Source organism: Trichoplusia ni, chromosome 15 (genome assembly GCF_003590095.1).
Source record: "Trichoplusia ni isolate ovarian cell line Hi5 chromosome 15, tn1, whole genome shotgun sequence".
Taxonomy (NCBI): Eukaryota; Metazoa; Arthropoda; class Insecta; order Lepidoptera; family Noctuidae; genus Trichoplusia; species Trichoplusia ni.
In genome coordinates this window covers 9,076,600-9,097,038 of record NC_039492.1, presented here as the reverse complement: position 1 = coordinate 9,097,038, position 20,439 = coordinate 9,076,600, and the positions used below count along the sequence as shown (strand labels likewise).

At 35.0% G+C, this 20,439-nt stretch overlaps 2 protein-coding genes and 2 non-coding genes across 8 annotated transcripts in view; 2 read left to right on the top strand and 2 right to left on the bottom strand.

Annotated features, from left to right (window-relative positions):
- Positions 1 to 20,439, bottom strand: part of LOC113501175 (sodium/hydrogen exchanger 3) — a 51,021-nt gene that overhangs the window by 8,609 nt on the left and 21,973 nt on the right. For 4 of the 5 annotated variants that reach the window (XM_026882237.1, XM_026882235.1, XM_026882239.1 and 1 more), the window contains exons 2-11: positions 15,469 to 15,728; positions 9,129 to 9,402; positions 3,829 to 4,092; positions 3,517 to 3,742; positions 3,205 to 3,432; positions 2,909 to 3,126; positions 2,035 to 2,118; positions 899 to 1,107; positions 694 to 819; positions 266 to 423 (exon numbers count right to left, since the gene is read on the bottom strand). In XM_026882237.1, coding sequence (XP_026738038.1) covers positions 266 to 423; positions 694 to 819; positions 899 to 1,107; positions 2,035 to 2,118; positions 2,909 to 3,126; positions 3,205 to 3,432; positions 3,517 to 3,742; positions 3,829 to 4,092; positions 9,129 to 9,402; positions 15,469 to 15,582 — 1,901 coding nt within the window. In that variant the 5' untranslated portion in view covers positions 15,583 to 15,728. Of the gene's footprint in view, positions 1 to 265; positions 424 to 693; positions 820 to 898; positions 1,108 to 2,034; positions 2,119 to 2,908; positions 3,127 to 3,204; positions 3,433 to 3,516; positions 3,743 to 3,828; positions 4,093 to 9,128; positions 9,403 to 15,468; positions 15,837 to 20,439 lie in introns of those variants that run through there. The other variant, XM_026882236.1, reaches the window with a different exon arrangement.
- On the top strand, positions 4,138 to 7,108 carry LOC113501176. The gene has a single exon (XM_026882240.1). It carries the CDS (start codon positions 4,553 to 4,555, stop codon positions 7,010 to 7,012), a length of 2,460 nt encoding a protein of 819 aa, XP_026738041.1. The 5' UTR covers positions 4,138 to 4,552; the 3' UTR covers positions 7,013 to 7,108.
- On the bottom strand, positions 12,710 to 12,782 carry Trnak-uuu. The gene has a single exon. It is a non-coding gene; the product is annotated as a tRNA-Lys (tRNA).
- Positions 13,469 to 13,541, top strand: Trnak-uuu. The gene has a single exon. It is a non-coding gene; the product is annotated as a tRNA-Lys (tRNA).

The following is a 20,439-nucleotide window of genomic DNA, read 5'->3' as shown; positions in this document are numbered from 1 at the left end:
TAGGTTTGAAACCACATACTCATAATTGTTTTGGTATGAAGCCTTAGGGGCTGGCCGGAAAAACATAAAACACCTAAGACGAGGTCACGTTTCAGACGAGTCGAAAAGCCTTCACAAAATTTTCGTACAAGCCTATTATATAGATGTGTTATAACACAAAGGACAGAGCGCGGATAAGACCCCTATAATTTTCTGAGCAAGTGCGTCCTCGTCTTACGTCTCATCAATACGATTGTTCCGCCCTTTAAGAGTAATATTTTCTTACCTCCCGTTAAAGTTGGCATTAGTATAGTTTTTGAAGATCGCTGACATGGACTCCGCTCCGGATATATTTCCTATAGTTGAGGCATTCCTTTGCATGTATTCTATGGCATCCCTCATTGCTAGCTTTGAATATGTTTCTAGAATCTTTGGTTCTGCGCCCTGAAAGTATTCATAAATACGGTCATATATAGCTTCTGTTTTAAATCAACTAGCATTCATTCTAAAGTATTCTTTCGCATAAACACACAAAAGTTACAATCTTGTTACGTTACTAAAATATAAATAAAGGGTGTTTACTCTCATCGCGGAAATTCAAAACACACTCCTTTAAAATTTCGTCAAATATACTGTAAATATTTCACATAGCTTTTGACACATTTCCCGACTTTGGGAAAGTTCGTGCGATCAACAAATTCTTGTCATATTTACCTGGTAATTTCTAAGTAAGAACGGTCGTATGAAGCGGTTGTCGAATCGTTTGAACTTGTCTCGCATGTGGTGGTTACCGTGTTTACCCAGTATATCTTCTACGCCAGCCATCAAATGATCCATGAACTAAAATGAAATTAATAAAAGAATAAAATATTTATTCTCATTACGGATCATCATTATTTACCTAAGAAAGAGTTCTCACCCGTTCATGAATCCGTTCATTCATCGTAGGCTTGCGTTTTTCAGCTGTTTTAACATTCAGTATCTTTACTAGCGGTTTTATTGTAATCCCTTGGATGAAAACAGTGAAATATATAACAGCTATAGTTGTGGTAACAAACATAGGTTGAAGTTCCACTACCTCTGGGTCTATTAGGAGAACTAGAGCAAAAGCCACAGCGCCTCGAAGACCTGTTAACATACATTTACATAGAAATTAGTTGGCACGTCTTAACATGTAAGCTATTGATTAGATGTAGGCATGACATCGTGTTAGCTCAACTAAGCGCTTAATCTAAGCATCGATTCATTGAATATCCAGACGTTAATTAAAAGTTACGCAATAAGGTGATAGATTCAATCACAACATACTAAAGTTGTGAAGCGTAAACAAATCACTGATGTTACATTTTAAAGGTAGCGAATTTGAGCCACCTGATTGAATATTAACAACCAACGATCATACTGCGATCGGTAATCCGCTTGATAACTTTATCTCGCAACCAGTTCCAAAGGAAATACGCAAACATTACGAACATGAACACTTCCCGTGTTTGTAAATAAGCTTTTTTTACATAATCCGTTGAGTTTCCGATCTTTTTTGCTCAATAAAGTCATACATTGGTACTTTACAGTTCATATCATGAATATCGGATATTAGGTTATGTAATATTCATGCACAAATAACAATCAGATTTATAAGTCCAGTGAGAATTCTATCATCGATTATGAAAAGACTGATTTCCAGAATTCTATTTTCAATTTAACCTTTAGCGTTAAATGCGAATGTGAATGAAGCCATCGAGCCTGAATGTTGCTCGAATAACTTTGTCAAAAATAACTATCGTCTAAAATAACTGTTTAAATAGGTTGGCTTTTATTAATATCAGAGTGTTTGTGTTTCTTCTTTTTGGCTAGACAAAATCGAAAATTATAACTTCAATGTCTATTATGTATCTAATAATAAACCAGTGGGTATTTAAACAGACTGAAATTGTTAGATGCAGACTATGTAAATTCAAACGAAAATTGCAATAATTCTCAGTAAAATATTCTTTGCTATATAAGAATATTCTTGAATTCTAGAACATAAAATATGTAAGCTTCATTAGAACTCACCTCCATAAGACATCACAAATTTTTCGACCCTATTCAGTTTGTGCAAACGGAACTTATTCGCAATCGCACTAAATATGCAGACACCTAAAACAACAACAAAAGTATTAAACATTTACAACAATTTCTATTTCATCAATCCCTTAAAAATTGTTCTCGCAGTATCTTAATGAAAGATACCCCATATTTAGAACGAGGGGGCCTATTACTATTTTTTAGTTATATCTCTCTCTTTTTGATATTGTTAAAGCGAGACAACGCTTTATAAGGCACAGAGCGGTGACTCACTTCCCCAACTGCAACAATTTTGCTCAAAGAGGTGGTGATAAGCCCCCCCCCCCCTGACATCGATCGATGGTCGCATCTCAATCTCCGTCACGTTTATCTGCGGTTTGTTTAAATTGTAATTTGAATACATTGTTGTCGCTGACAGAGGTTAGAACAATTAGAGCTACATCAATAAGAATGGTGATGTCGATGAGCTATACGAATTAATAGAGACAAGACATCAAGTATTTCATATATTTTTGTGAAAAAATTATTTCACTTGTATCGGAATAAGTAAAACAGCCCTCCTTTTTCAAAACTTTCAAGTTTATTGCCTATCCAGACATTGTAGGTACAATCGCAACCCACGGATTCTAAATTAAATTAAATTTCATTCCTCTGTCAATCCGGTTTTAAATTTCTAAATATTTTGAAATATTGTCAACCCGTCTTGTGCCCAGAGGGTTCGCTTTGTTAGCCTTATCTTGCCTACCAGTCAGGCAACTTATACAAAAGGTATTAAAATTGGCATTCTTTCAAACTGTGCATTCATTATTCTAAAATCCTCCTAACAATCCTGTTAATTTAATATTTGTTTATTAATACTTGCCTATTATCCGAAACACTGAACAGAAAACGATAGTCAACAAAACGAACCACGTGTTCCAATCGTGGTTATTGTTGACAGTAGCGACTCCAAGGAACATGAAAATAATAGTTTCTGAAGACGATGACAGCATTTTCATCGTGTACTTAATAGTTGTGTGCGATTTGTGGGATATGTTCCCTTCCACGTAGTTTTTCATAGTTATGCCGCAGAAGGTGATACTGGAAACAAACATAGAAATAAAAATATGTTTAAGAAAAAACTTGTGTATAGCAAAGTTAGGTAACAAGTAAACTTACGCAAGTATCCCACTCATATGGAACATTTCAGCGTTCAAATACGCTAAATAAGCCATGACGAATATGAAGATAGGTTCAATGACCCTGACTTCGTGGGTGAATCGGGTGACTAGGCCGGTAGCGAAGCCCCACACGACTCCGATGCAGGTCCCTCCAACAGCTACCACCAGAAAGGAGGCCAGTCCTGCCAGGAAATCCGTGTATTCCAGACGAGACGGACCCATTTCCCTAAAAAGGCAAATAAAATAATTATTTAACTAGTTTAAATATATACCTACTAGTGTAAACCAACAAAGAAATGTTCATACTTACGTATACGCTTCAAACATATGGTACAAAACGACTGTAACAGCATCATTCAACAGAGATTCCCCAAAAACTACAATGTAAAGCACTTCGTCTACATGGATCTCTTCAAACACAGCGAGAACGGCTACTGGATCTACAGCAGATATTAATGCTGCAAATAATAGCATATCTAGAAGCGGAGTCGTACATCCAAACATCCCAGTCTGTCCACAAGCCCACAGAGATGCACCTGCAAAACAAATTTAATAATTATCGTGGTGAAAAGACGACATAGTAAATCATTCAAACTAAAGTAGAATTTTCTCAAATACTTGCCTATAGTCAAAGTGTTGAACACAGTACCAACAACAGCAAACAACAGAATTGTTCCAAGATGATCAAAGAACAATCTGTTAGGCATAAAGTAGCCCGCATCTAGGATGATAGGAGGCAGCATGTACAAGAAAAACGTGTCTGGCGTCAAAGGCTGTACGTGCACGCTATGAGTACTCAACAGAAGTGCACCGATCAAAACTCCTACGAAAATAAGTAGACACGACTCCGGAAACATCTTAGATAACTTCGGTGCCATATGGAAACCTGAAACAAAATTCAATATTGCAGTATGTTGTAAATTAGTTTACTAACTAATGCTAGTCTCAGCTGCACTTTGCTTGTTGCAGACAGGATGTGGGATCGTAACGTGATTTACCTCTAAAGCAAGCCTTTGATGCTTGTTTGATAGCTTTTACAGGCCTATTTTGGTATTGAGAGCAAATATGAAAATAGGTCACAATAAGATATTGCTGTAACTATCGCGGCAGTAGATATAGAATAAACCTATTCATAAGACGCAAAAAGCTGTGCTTTATTGTATGTGTAGATGATATTCTCTTTGGTGGTCTCCGTCAATCCTGTGTCAAAAGTATAGTGACATTTTTCAATGAAAAATCATAAAAATAGATAAAATTATTAAAAATATTTTAGTGATGTAAAACGAAGTGTAGAAAATCTCAAAATTATACCAATTTGAGTCAACTGGTGCTTCAAATATATAAAGATGCCTGAATCTAAATCAAAAAAGTTACATGCTAAATCCTATACCAGTGTTTATGATATATTTGCAGGAATGTCTTATGAGTTATCTAATATAAATCCTAATATACCAATGAGAGAGCGCTCAGTGTTTCATGGAGATGCACCAAATCAACTATTAGAATGTGAATATCCTTTATCGAAAAGTACAAATTTTGTTACAAGTGAAAAGTACAATCGGTTAAACAACATGATGAATAGCAGCTGCAAAACTATTGTTCCTTCAACGAGTACTATATTTTACGATTTAGACGATATTGCTAAAAGGCATTCATTTCATTGTCTCACAGAGATAAGTATATCAACCGCCAATTTCATGAAAGTTGTGAAAATGCCTACGACAACTGCGGCGTTTGGGACTAAATCTATTGTTCAAGAATGTGCAACCCAAATACACCCGAAACTACTACCAAGAGACAGCATAGAAATAAATGCAAGAAAGGTAAAGAAAAAATATTCAAATGAGGCTCTTTCCTCAGAAATTTTCTTAAGAGACGATGATTACATACAGGATTACCATAAAAGATATAAAGAGTATTATAAAGACATGACAGACAGACAGCAAAAGTTTTGGTCTTACGCAAAATACCGTACAGAATACACCAAGCCTATACCAGAAGAAAAGAAATCCAAGAAAAAAGATAAAGGTAAGCGGACCGAAGACCCTTGTCCGTGCCAATTATTTTCTTACGCTTGTCCTTGCACGGACAAAAAGTCACTAACAGAACTAGCAAGGAATAGTAAATCGCTTACTATGGCTGATCAAGTAACGAGTACCATGAAGGTCGTTTTAGTTGATGAAAAGAAAGACAAAAAATCAAGTAAATTAAAAAAAAATAAAGGTGATCCTGTCAAAGAAGACAAACCTACTAATACTAGTGTAGTCGAAATGATTGAAGTAATTGTCCCCAAGAACGAACCGCCAGTTCAAATTGTTAATAAACACGATGTGCCAATCCTAGTTGATCATAAGAATAATAAACAGAAAAAAAGTCGTAAGAGGTCTCGAAGAATATTGTGCCCGAATTGCAAAGAAAAAGTTGATGTCGTAATAAGTATTAGTACTACTGAAGATGAAGACCTTTTAAAATGTGAGAATTCATCAATATACCGCAGTAAAGAAATACCATCATCTGCTGCGTACGCATACAGAGCAACACCGAATAATCATAGAAGTAAACCAATGGAAGATGGTGATTTATGCCTTCATGAGCCGCGATGTGAGATGTTACCAGTTTGTCAAATATTGCCTTCCGATAACTACTATAATGTCAACGTCAGTCAAAAATGTGTTAAAAAGCATTCTGTTCCCAAATCCACCCCACGAATAATCAGGATTACGAAAGCTTGTAGACATCACCCACCATGTACTGTTGTACCTTCTTGTCAAAGAGCTAATGTGCTAAAGAATAATTGTGAATATATACCACCTTGCTTGCACCGACCTCGCTGTGTTAATCTACCGCTGTGTGTCCCTTTCTCTAAAAGTCTTCACTATGAAGAAGCTTCGAGTAAATTAGTCGATGATATTGAGAATTCTGACTGTCCTCATATTCCAAGATGTAAATATATACCCGTATGTCAACATGACTCGTTCGCAAATACAATGGAGCACCATCAAATAAATATGGTGTCGCGAGTACAGAATGGTTGCGAGTTTCTTAACGATTACAGTCCCCAAGCATACTTATTAAATCCGAAAACAACATGTTTAGCTAATACTTTCTCACCTTGCCAACTATCTTCAACACCATGTTACACAGAACAACATGTATTTAGATCCAATAAATCATGCCAGTTTGATTCCTCACATGCTAAATGCCCCAGTGAATCTAAAGAGGATCCGAGTAATGAGACTGTCATATTTATTAGGGATGTCGGCTGCCAGTTTAGAAGTAAAAGTTATTCACCCAAAAATTCTGTTCTTCAAAATAAAATATCGAGTAACTCATTCGATTTTGTTGATGTTAAAATGGGTAACTACTACGCAAATGTTCACACCTTGAGGTATGAGGATAAGTTTACTAGTCCCCTATCTGGAGAAGATCAATCATTTTCGACGGCGTCAATAACGTCATTGGAGCTTGACTCTGAATGTCCATCTCATGGTCGGCGAGCTAATCGGTGTTTTCCGAAAAACCGGCCAACAACTGGCTTTGTCCCGAAATCGGCTTATGTAACTGCTTATTCTACTCGAACAGAATGCGATTCAGCCGTACCTGCGTATGTCAATACTAAATCAGATATCCCAGAAATTCGGGAAATCCGTGATTGCCGTAGTGCATATCCCGTTAAATCACGAAGAAGTTTCTTGAAGGGAAGGTATAGGAAAATATTTTCAGTGAAACGAAGACGGAAATCCAGGATCAGTACCCATGTACTTCGTACTTGTTCTAAGAAGACCGTGTGCGAGCAGAATAAATGATTTGTAGACATGATGCTTTACGTTTTGTATAGTTATTACAGATTTGTGTGTTTGGTTGAAAAATAAAATATTTCACAGAGTTGCTGGATTTCTTAACGACGTGTTTGTTATTCATAGTCGGGATTCCATTGTCAACATTCAAAATTTATGTGATATCAACGTAAAAAGATAGCAACGGCACCAGTGCGTTTATGAAAAAGTAGCTATCATTTTAGTATTTAATAAAATTCCTGTGTCGACAATACAACTTTATTCGGATACCACACCTTAAATCTTTTACAATAATCTTTAAACAGTACATCAAGCGTAGACGTATTTTTCAATGCTCCCGCCAATTTTCATATTCTTTTTTTCTGTTATTTTATTATTTTTTTTAAATATCCAGACACACAGATGCTCACGCACGCGAATTAGTCAAATGAGCTTCTAAAATCATTACACTTAATATCGCGCCTTACAAGTAAAGCAGAGTTTAAAATACCAATATTAATAACAAGTTCATTAATTATAACCACAAACCATGAACCATTGCTTAATTAAGTAAAAGCATAGCATTCTTGACTGAAGATTGAACGAATGTAGGTCATCGCTACGTGCCGGTGAAGCCGTACTGATCTAACCTAACTTTTCAATTTGCAAATGCCGCAAGTGAATTAACTTGTATTCGCGGTTTCAATTATGTTGTAGAACATTGCCACTAACTTACACTATGTGTAACATGTGTTCTAAAGGTTTATATGTGGTTATTGGCGGCAAAAAATCATTTCAATAAAAATACGTATATACTTATGGCAATTGGCAGGATTTACGTTCTAGACAGGCGACATTTGCTCGTCATTCCCCAGAGATAGTTTCAATAATCAATAGTTATACATTATTATACCTATTAATAAATCGTATTTAATGTTGAAACCCATAACTCTCAAATTAACCAAACATTCAGAATGCACCTTAACCTATGAGCATTAAATATAGCAACCTATACCTTTGTAAGTGCTCTTGCCCCAGTTTACCTTTGAATAAACCTCTAATTTGCGAGCTGGTACTTCAAACTGAGAATTCAAAACTACATGTAATAAAAACATGAAGTTCCCGCAAAAATGTGGCACAAGGTCAGAGAAAAGCGTTTCGTGTTAGTGTTCATATGATCGAGAACTAATATTAACTTACACTGTATTTTGATTAATGACAGTACAATAAATATGTGCTTTCGGTATAGAAAATAAACATTAGCATTCGTTGAAGGCTTAATATTATGTTGTTTTAAAACCTGTTCAATCTCGGATCAGTTTGAATAAAAGTAACGTTGTTTTAATCGTCATTTCGAGTTTCAAATAATGGGATTTTTAGTTTATTAGCCTATTACGACGTAACTGATTTGACAAAGACTTAACTAGATTCATTGAAAATTTTAGAGGCTGTCTAAATAAAATTCGTTGAATACGACGGTACAAGAAGGAACAATGTAAAAATCAATTCATTCCATAAAAACGATTTTGGCCAAACCAATCCAGTTAACGAGACTAATAATCCCATTTAAAGACGAAGCCGGTCAATAAATTATAGTGTGAATGTATCTTCAAGTATTCCCGTGACGTTCATCTGAAATTCTATCCCCTCAGGGCTGCTAAAAGCAACTAAATAAAATATCAGCTCGGAGTATCGAAAGTAACTGGGTTAAGAAATTCTTCTTTTTCACACAACCTCTGACCTTAATAAATCCGATCGAAAAATTCCTAATATGCGTGGTTAGCAACGATCCATGAAATTGACTGAATCTCAACATAGCGCTACCAATTTTTTATTTATAACGTTACGTATCTCATAAATTCTATGTCTAACCTTTATTGTTACAAATTTGAAATCGTTATCGACGCTTAAATTCACATGATAGCTATTGTTAATGTTATTTCAGCCATGTTATATATTCCACTTTAGGATAATACTGTTTTCTCGTTTCATTTTACCTATTACAAGCTTATACGTATTCAAATATTCTTTGCCTACGATTTAAATTTATTCTGGTAGATACTTCGTAGATACTACATTTTCGCATAATTAGTCACTTGAATTAATAATTGGCTTAAGACTACTTTGTTAATATTAGCGCACTTACCTATCTTTGCTAAACTTGCGAAGAAAATCCATAGTCCAATCAAGAACGGTGTTTCGACTCTATGGAACTCTACTGCAGCGATGACGAACGTTCTTTCTTTCTTGACTGGTTTTTCCGTGCTTGGTAAATTTGTGGTGGTGTCTTGGTGCTGTCGGAGTTGCGTTCCCGGGGGTTCGCCAGGCATGGGCGCCACGGGACCCATGGGACCAAATCCCAGTCCAGGGTACGTGGATATTCCATCGACTGTTATGGACGGACTCTGTTTTGTAGTGCTCTGGAAATAGAAGAAATAGACAAATAAATACAAGATATGCTGATTGATTACATAGTTCTATAGCTGGTGCGTGTTCTTAGGAATTCACTGACAATAATTACGCTAGAAATCATAGTTGTTTTCGTGAGGCCAGTGAATATTTTTTATATTAATTATATTATAAGCGTTTTACTCAAGCGTCTTTTTTGGGAACACCTAACTAGTTTCGGATACAACTGGAGATTTGAATCATGAGTAGCGGCAGGGTGACGATTAGACTCACATTGGTCGGGATTTCGGTGTCCGGTTTTTAATAAATACTGAGTAAACCGCTGTCAAATAAATAATTACGAACAGGAAATGGTTCAAATTATTTAATAGTTTGTATTTGTCATCCCTAGAAAAGAAAATCCACTCTTTTATTAAATTATTTTGCGTATTGACACACCAGAACTATCTTTCAATAACGCTTCTAGAAAATCAGTTTCTAGTTTCGATTCGCTTGCCAATTTCATTGAAACTTACTTAATTTAATTTCAACGAAGATAATTGGTTAGTAGAGAAACAGATGACGGGCGCTACGCTAGAGCTTTCAATAGATAGAAATGTGGAAAGAGCGACAAAAATCCTATTATAATAAGCAAATAAACCGACGTGACGTCCTATCTCAATGTACAACGCAAACCACTGGAATCCGTACTTTATGCTCTTTTGTTAAAGGATGTTTTTGCTTTGACAGCGCTAAGCGGATTAGTTTAGATCTAATTATAAACAGTTGCTTAAACTGAGCTGTATGCATTCGTTAATACTCCTCCCAAATCATTGCTTTCCTGACTGCACCTTTATAAAAACTTTACAGTCTCTGAATAGAACAAGCTTTACAATAAAGACTGCCTTTTTAATCGATACTTTTTTATTAGCCTCTCACACACTCGGCGTGTATCCCATCGGGATTTCATTTTCCCTTCTTCGTAGTCTGCGAATATAGAGCGCCTTTTTGCGGAGTTTACGGTCCGAAAAATCGGGATCTTTTGTACATTTCCCAGGTAAATATTGTCGATTCATTAGGCTCTCAAAACGAAATTGAATGTATTGTCGTAAAGAGCTCAAGTGTTTAGTTTATTTATGTATGAGATTGTATCAACTCTGTATTACTTGTCCTAAAATAGATAATGTATTTTTGTCTTGTATTACTTGTCAAAATCAATCTTTTTATTATTTGGCACTTACCACATTTTACATTTTAAATCAACACGTCGGTAGGATGACAAAGAACCAGCGAATAGTATTTGAATTCCGTAAAGCCACGTCCTTTTTAGCAAATATGAAAAAGATAAACGTTGTTGTCGATGTGGTAAGTTCATTATTTGACAGTTATGTACACAGGCATAAGGTGTAAATCCAAGCTTCATCCAACGTGACCTCGGCACAAACGTTTATGTTCCGTATTCGGTGCCCTTTAAACAGCCAGCATAAGCACTATGCGATAGTGTTTTGTGTTAGCGGTAGCTCGGAAACGAAGTGGAGGAGGGTGCTTGCAGCCAGGCTTGACCTTGGCCGCCGACTGGCTTTGTCTACAAACGAGGCCTTCGCCGAATCTCTGTAGTGGCCTACTTAGGAAAATGCTAAACGAATGATGGTGTAAATTGATTTTCATTATATTGTTAAAGATTTTTGAGATCGTGAATACAGAGACGAACACAAACTCTCCTATAGAAGATTTAGCGACAGTAGGTGTACATCAGTTATGGCGTGCACGAAGATACACTTATGTACAGCATACCGTATAAAAGCACCTTTTAATAACGTTATAGAGAAGACTTGGCCAAAATGGAATGCGTTCTGTATTTCACTTGTAGCCTTGCGATAAAACAATAAAAAATTGCCTGTTTATCACAAAAGGGGATATATAATTAATAATGAAGACCTCAAACAAACTAACTAGCAACCTGCAGAATATAAAACTACTTTAGCGGAAAGCTAACTTTAAGTAAAACCAAACTACTTGCATATAAACTAACTAGCTGTTGCCCGCGACTTCGTCCACGTGGTTAGAATTTTCCCCATTTTCCATTGTATCTTCGCTCCTATTAGTCGCAGCGTGATGTTATATAGCCTATAGCCTTCCTCGATAAATGGTCTATTCAACACAAAAAGAATTTTTCAAATCGAACCAGTGGTTCCCGAGATTAGCGCGTTCAAACAAACAAACAAACAAACAAACAAACTCTTCAGCTTTATATATTAGTATAGAATATAGATATAAAGTTTCCTCGAGGCACTACAAGGAAACATTTAATAAGACAGCTCCAAGAAGCAGACTTATGAATATAACAGATATTCTTGACTTAAGTTATGCTGCCCGAGTAAAATAAGTAATTTATCATCACAATCTGGCGCCTATTAGCCCGAGTGCCCATTTCATTATTCAGAGGCACGTTTAGAATGAGACCTTTATACTTAGCGGTAATTAGGGATCCTAAATTGCAGCATGGTTACTTCTTAGATAAATGAGTATCGTTAGATTGATTAATTGATATATTGCATAAGTACAGTTAACGTTTAAAGTAGGTTTTGTTCTTTAAACAACCTGAGGAATACTAAAATTACTTTTCAATTTCATATTTTGAATAATCTTGATTAAAACCAATAGCTTTTTTGAAAGCGACTCTACAATGTTTTCCTCATTAAGATGTCAAACATCATAAGATTTAAAATCAGAAGATTTTAGTAATATTGCAAGAAAATTAAGAGTAATTCCGACTAAATGTCTCCCATATTTCTAAAATTGGTGACTATCTTTTACAATGTAATATATCTATTCGTTCACCACAAAAACCACATTGTCGATATTACCACGTGTTGGGGAGTTAATGCTTTTCACCGTAGACAGATTTTATTATCTCGTTGACATTTGAGTTGTCCATTAAATATTTATGACTTACATAACATCGCATTATTTTAGCGAACGGACGGTAAAATACATTGTTATTTAAAAGCATGAGCGTAAAAAAGCAGCGTACGTTGTCGCCAAAAATTACTTATTGGTCCATCGAGTATGTTATTATAAAATTATCATCAATTTAGGTTTTTGGAAAAAGATGGCATCGTTTAAAAATACTCTAACTGATTAAAAATTTGAAATAAAATACTTAAATTGGTAAGTCAATTATAAATGATTAACACAAGGCACTTAGCAACGACCTTGAGGTCAGTCGAAAACTTGTTTCATCCACACACAATCGTAATATAACAAGTATGCGTACAATAAACTTTGATAAATTCAAACAATCTTAGTAATTTCAAAATTGAACTTCAAAATGTTGTTCGCCCGAACAGGGACTTGAACCCTGGACCCTTGGATTAAAAGTCCAATGCTCTACCGACTGAGCTATCCGGGCCGTACAGAGGCGGGCCAAATACGCGACTACATTATTTACAGACATTATTCAAATGCCGGCTCGCACCAATGAATCGACTTTTTTGCTATCTATCGAGAATTTTTAATTTGAAGAATGATGCAATGATTTCTTTGATTGTACAGATGTCAAATTGGTATATTACCAAAAAATTGTGAGTAGAGTCACTACTGCTTTAGGTAGTGAATTCAACAGTTTTTTTTTTGTTCAAGCAAGTATCAGGTAGTTGATTTAACTAAAAAGGTCGATAGCAATGGTTGCGGTGCTATTTATGCAGAAATACTCATGACGCTTCCTTGCTTGGCCTTAATTTTTTTTGCATATAATAGTTGAACACGTTTCTTTTCCTTATCCATGCAGTCGTCCAAGGATCTTATATATTCTTGGATACAAATCTTCTAGCGGTCAACTGAGTGATACTAAAACCGGAATAAAAAATATACTTTTACAATAAAACAAAGCCTAAAGAAGTAACCTTGAGTTATATTATTCCTTAAAACGTTATCTTAGCGTGAACGGGTTTAGTACTGCCCGGGGTGAGATAAAACAAAACAATTTTAATATTCTACAACGGTTATACGAACGGCCATTTTTTTTGCAGACGCTCTGCGCTCTGGCAACTCTGTTCACTTTGTTATATAGCGAGGTATTTCGGTATATCTAGTACGGCCCGGATAGCTCAGTCGGTAGAGCATTGGACTTTTAATCCAAGGGTCCAGGGTTCAAGTCCCTGTTCGGGCGACTAACGTTTTGGTTTAGTAGAGTTTTTAATTAAATTAAGTTAAGAACTTTAGTTGTAAGATTATTAATGACTAAAGTACGATTGAATACGATAAGAAAAGAATTGGTGAAATTTAGATTTCAGTTTTTCAAGAAGATTGGATTTATTTTTGGTACAAAACAAAGAAATTGTTGAACAAAAATATTTAGCAGAAAGGAAAAACTACTAACATAATCTAACTGACCTTATTCAAAACTATCTACAATCAATAGTACCGAATTCTGTTAAGATCCCACGATAATAAAAATATGAAACCAAATATTAAATGTTAACTCCACTCGGATGACGTCACCGCAAATTGTTTTTGACACAATTTAAAGATTGGTTTACTCTTTTGAAGTCTTTTGGTTCCACGCTTTTAACTTCAATTAACTTATCGAAGATTGGAAAAAATAATATTCATAACAAATATAAAATAAAATATAACGAAAAACAATTCGTTTACAAAATGTGTCTAGAATTTTCCCTTTGTCATGTGACGATACAGAAATATGAAATGTCAAAAGCAGAAATGCTCAGAGAGAAATAGTTTGCTCTTTTACGCAACTGCTGAAATTGGATCTGCGGATTATACGAATATTTTTGTCTTTCACTCGAAAATTTTCCTTTTTGTACAATCATGTATTACATCCATTCTAGAAACATTTCAAATGATTTATTACTAGTTCAAATAACCTATTCATAGCAAACTTACAATGGTAATCTTTAACAGTATGTATTAATAACTATAAGATATTTTATCAGTCATTGAGATTTAATCTTTTTAAACCAATACTATTTTTTATCGGATCACAAGTATTTCCATTCCATAATTTCATCAATTTTAAATTAACTGTTAACACTAAATCTTAAACAAACCGGCGAAACTTATCACAGTTTTTAGAAGACACGTGTTTACCCCTTTTTGTTTAAAAAAAATCCTTATTACGTAATTTCATTTTTAAATAAAGTAACAGTAAAACCTAAATAATTATTCATATGAAATAAAAAAAAAACCGTTGCTAAATTTGGTTTGTAAATAAGAGCCCCTATTCGCTACACATGTTTTTCTCAAGACTATTATATATACGAGATAATTTCGTTACAGTTCAATATACTACGTGATAAGTATTGCTACTGTATGTAGCTTATATATTATGCAACGCACCTAATAATCTCCATTCCGTTTAATTGAATAGCATATTACAAAATTGTATACCATATATCAAAAGACTAGCTGTTGCACGCGACTTCGTCCCCGTGGGTTGAAGATATAAGTTATGATTTATACACTGCCCTATTTTTTCACATTTTCCTTAGTATGTTCGCTCCTATTAGTCGCAGCGTGATGGTTTATAGCCTAAAGCCTTCCTCGATGAATGGTCTATTCAACACAAAAATATTTTTTCAATTTGGACTAGTAGTTCCTGAGATTAGCGCGTTCAAACAAACAAACAAACAAACTCTTCAGCTTTATATATTAGTGTAGATATAGATAAAGTAAATAATTAGCTCGATAAGTCAATAGTATCAAGAGTCATTCTAGTCCAACAATCTGGATATAGCTAGTTAGTATTATTATTATTTATTGAAATTTTACAGTTGTAGCGTAAAAGTGAGGTGGAAAAGTTTTATAGCATTAAACCGTACACATGATAACTTGCCACGATAACAAATCCTTCACATTCCAGCAATTACGTTGAAAATCTTTATTTTACAATGAAATTTCTTTTTATATTATGGGACACGTGTTTGTTTATATGTATTTAATTAATAACGACATACTGCGAGTATTATGTATTTAGGCACTTATGCGTCACACAGTATCAATCATTTTGTACATCATTAAACCTTCGCTTGTTGTTTAGTTGGGGACTGTATAAAATATTAAAGTAACATCATACTTACTTCGACAGGGTTGCTTCGTGCGCAAGACAGGAGGGCTGCTAGTAGGGTGGCCCACACAAGGGGTCGCCTGCAAGCGCGCCGGCTCAAGTTCACTCCATGCTTCAGTGACGTCATACTGCCCGCACTATCACCTCACCAACATTGACACAACACTTACACTACCCCTAACACACTACCATCACACTATACACTAAAAGTAATATTTATAATACTTGTTTTTATAATCTCATCACTATATACTCGATCCGTAACGCCGATAGCTGTAATGTAATGGTTTACGCATTATAATATGTTGCTATTCTTATTGGACTTCGCAGTTCTAAAACAAACGATTCAGAAAGTGAAATTAAATATTTACGTGTCGTATTTTTAATAATGCCGATTCCGTAAGTAAACCTAGCAAACAAATACAAAAAATGTAGAGCCAACCTCTTTGGCTGCAATAAATAATAAAGGTGACATAATTACTGGTTCCAATCCGTCAATTCAATATGCAGACCTTTACTCGTCATTATGTTGGAAAAAAATAACCTTTCTGTAATACGAAACAGAAAACAAGTAAAATAGGGCAACGTGATGGCCGGCTCCTAACAACGACAGCTGTCGCGAACCACAGAAATGAACACTGACGGAGAATTAATGTTTTATTTCTAGAAATTGTAGTTTTATTCTTTCAGATAAAAGTACTAGACAGAGGTAATGTAGGTTTAGTTTAATTTACGTATGGTATTTGTGTTTCGTAACGAACTAGGTGCTATGTCTATAGAAGGTTCTTTTTTTTATTCCCCAATTTTCACGCACACCACAGCGTCAAACTAAGCAAAGCTTGTATTATGAGAACAAGATAATTGATAAACATACTTATATATAGCTTAGACACAGAACAAATGATTATGCTCATTACACATACTTATTCCTGGGTGCGAATTGATCCCACGACCTCTAATATAGCAGTCAGGTCCACTAACTACTAGACGAACAGGTCTATCTTGCAACTCTATTATTGTTAAAGGCTGACAAGTGCACTTGATAACATTACTACAGCTTGCCAAAAATATAAAAACCGTCTCTACAATTACGGAGACCTTGATTCCATAAGTAAAAAAATACAATTTCGTAAAAATTCATTTTTCTTTGCATTTGTTCGTTCCTGGGTAGTCGGTACGTATGTCATAGTCACAGCTGGTCGTTAGCCATTGTCTGTTGGCTGTCAGCGTCTCGCCTGTGCCGACAGCTCGTTGGTAAACGAGAACAACGGGAAAAAAGCGCATGTATTGTATATAAGCAACACTGATTTTTAAACAGGAGCAGAAAATGTAGCAGCTTTAAAAAAAAAAGCTATATTTTCTTTAGTTTAAAGCCAGTCACAATATGTCCTTGAAAATATCAACAGTGTAGTCGTAGTACGTACAACTAATTTGTTTCAAATGATCTATTCTTCGAGAGATGCAATCCAATTTTTGTTAGCTCACTCAGATTAACAAATCGTACCAAAATTTTAGATCTAATGTAAAGCTGTATTGTTATAATATTATTCATTAGGTTCAAAACCGAGTGTTCTAGATGGTCACATGGATTCATAACGTGGGTAATGGTTGTAGGCGTCGCCAAGCCGGCGCCCCGCCGCCCTTGTGCCAGCTCCAAGGATGTTGACTCCAAAGGACTTGTACGAAAAGAGCGTCGCATTCATTAGCTCTACCTAATGTACAGCATTGGCATCGATCCCAAGGCAACCAAACGAGGTCGCTACATATTGTAGAGACTAAATTAAGCTTTATTGACAAGCGTTAGCCTCTAAGTTATGTTGTGATTCGTGTCATGTGCTGCTAGCTTTATGAGTCAGTGCCTATCTTGAAGTAACATGTTGTAATCGATTTTAACTTTCGTTGTAACGGCTAGTAGTAAATCGAAATCTGTTCCTCAGATACTTTCATGTACGCACCATGTTACAAATTATCTCTAGAGACTGAAATTGGAAACCATTTTGTAAAACAAGTTGATCTCTAATGTAAAGCTTTATCCATCACTACATGAACATTTTTCGTCATTTACAAATAAATATTTAAAGATAGTGCAACTCTATAGTTTAACTTTTCATTTGTCTATTACGACGGCTACAGCACTGAAACGATGTGATGTGAATTGAATGTTTGTGAAACTAAAGCTCAAAGGATATAAAACTTCAGGTAGAGTCAAAATATTAATAACTTTTATACAGCATGGCCTTTGAGATGACTCTTATTATTCATTTCAGAACAAAAAAATTAAGAATACTCCCACTTCCAACAATTGTCATTTACAAAGATATTATATTTAAAACACAGCGGTAAATTAATTTCGCGAGTTTGTTGGGAAACCCTCCACCAAGCACCCTAGGTACATTAAACGAGAAAATAAATGATGTCGCGACTTAATAGAGTTCTGCCAATAGCAGTGGGCTGCAATAAACTGAGTTACGGCTTCGGAAAGAAAATTACTTTGTCGATTGTTTTAAAATTGCTTAATTGTAACCAATTTTATGTCAGTTACTGGACTAATTGAGTTACCTATGACGTTGCCGCTTACAAAGGGACAATTGTTTTTTTGGTACTTGAATATTAATTAAAATAGCGCTTTAAAATTCAGATTAGAAATTTTCCACTTATACAGGGATTAATGTTATCAATTGACATTTCAATTTAAAAGGAAGGCTAAAAAAATGAAAAAATAATTTTAATTAAAACCTATTTTTTGTAAGTAATTGATTCTTAAAAAAAGATTTATAAAATGTATTCTCTTTTGAGATAATATTGTCCTTTAATAAATACATAGGTGATGAGGCAGCAAATAAACATTGTATGCGTAATATACGCCAGGAGTTTTGTAGCGTCATGAAAGTAATTCACGCTGAACGAAATTTATGACCCACGTAAAATTCTCAGTCTGGATATTTATTGCTGATTTATAGGCGGAAAAAATTAAGACACATGTTTGTTACGTTTCCTTCGTATTGAGGACCTATTTGATGATTTGTAATCGTCTTGGAATACTAGAAGTTTAGATAACAATATATGACTCTACTAAAAAAACTAATGTATTATTTTTTATACCGTGGAAACGTCATAGGTTCTACTTTTATCATATTTATTGATGTTATTTCGATGTATAATAAACTGTATGATGTTATTATAATGAATAAGAAAAGTAAATAGTACTGTGCATAAAAAAAATTGATCCTGAACCAAATTATCATCAGTTACTGTACGTTTTTATGGAAAGACAATTTCTTGGTATCTATAACTCTCAAACAATCATTTCAACGTATTTGAAACATGGGTTTCATAGAAACACGTTGTACGAAAAAACAAGGTAATCGTTCAAATATCTGTAAACACTAGTAAAGGGGAAATCCAACTGCAAATGACAACGCATCACATGACGCTACGCCGACGCATAAACAGAGGGTGTAGCCTGATAAAGTAGTATTATAGCCGTCACGGAAGCGTGACAGCGCTACAAAATGTAGAGCGGCATCTCTCTTCCACAACAGCACTAATATTACATTAAGGGGTGACAGTAAGCCTTCAGAAGCATGTCAGTTTATTGCATTGTAAGTGAATGACTGAGTTAAAATCGGTTTTACGTAACTGACCGATATTTTGACGCGCTTAATTTGTAGGATGTAATGACGGTTCGGTGGTACTATTGAATGTTAAAATTGTAGTTTTTTTTATTTATTCGTTTACAAAATACAAGGAGCAAAGTGTCTTTTTTACATATAAAATTGTTTACATGTACAGATTTTTAACTACATACGGTGCGATCAATGGAAGAACGACAAAATTTCATGATTTGTTGAATGGGAAATCATAATTATAAAAAAGCATTATCTGCATTATAGTCTCTGTCTTTTTTTTAAGTATCAGTAAGTAGTTTCCAAACTCGTCTATTCTACTTTCCGAAAGGTATAATCTATGATATTGTTAGTAAAATGTATCGCTTGTCGCAGACCGGACTGATTGTGAGTGATCGTTCTTACAAAATACGTTGCCCTATCCTAAGTAAAAGAACTTATTGTAGTTCGGAAAGCCAAAGTAAAAGCGATTACATATTGTTTATTAGTCTAGCTGTTACTCACGACTTCGTTCGCGAGATTATGAAGATAATAGTAAGGTATTTCAAGTAAATGCATCTTCGCCCCGTCTTTGAAATATATTTTATTACTGATCTTTGCTCTACTAATCATAGCGTAATGTTGTATATTTCTATATAAAAGGGCTATCTAACATTGAAATATATTTTCAAATCCATTTCGCATTTATTAATCTCGTGATTAATAACTACCGTTTTCACATTGAAGAGTCTTTCTTCAATCAAAGTAAAACTTATCTAGAGCGGCCAAAGACTAAAAGATAAAGGTTATCTAAATTAACCTCAAAAGAGTTACAAACAAATACCTAATAATAGTCTTGAAATCGATGCGTTTAGTTCGTGTAACTTTTGTTCTGGCTCCCTTGACCGCGATGCCGCACCCGTACGCTTGGACGCACCATCTACTCAAATTTATAACCCTTAGGAAACTGACGGCTGCCCACTCCTTGTACACTTGCCCCAGTTGTGTCAATATCTTATAACAAGGCTTATTGCTAGTGGATAAGTCTGTATGACTTATTGCCCGACTATCCTTACACCCTCAGTCTTTTGAAGGAGTAAAATTTTATTGTTTATATTTCGATGAGGGACGACCGAAGAAACGATAGATGGATTCTGTAAAAGACGATATAACTGTAAACAGTGTTTCTTGTAAGATGACGTCAGATGGAAAGGTATGGAAGAAGATCCCCAAACAAAGTTATTGGGATAAGAACCGGTTAATGGTGATGTTTTTTTTTTCGAAATAAGTTCTATCAAAAAAGTTCTCAAAAGATCGACTCCCGCAGTAAGGAATTTAATCCTTGTGTCGCAATACAGGCATACCAATCACATGCACTA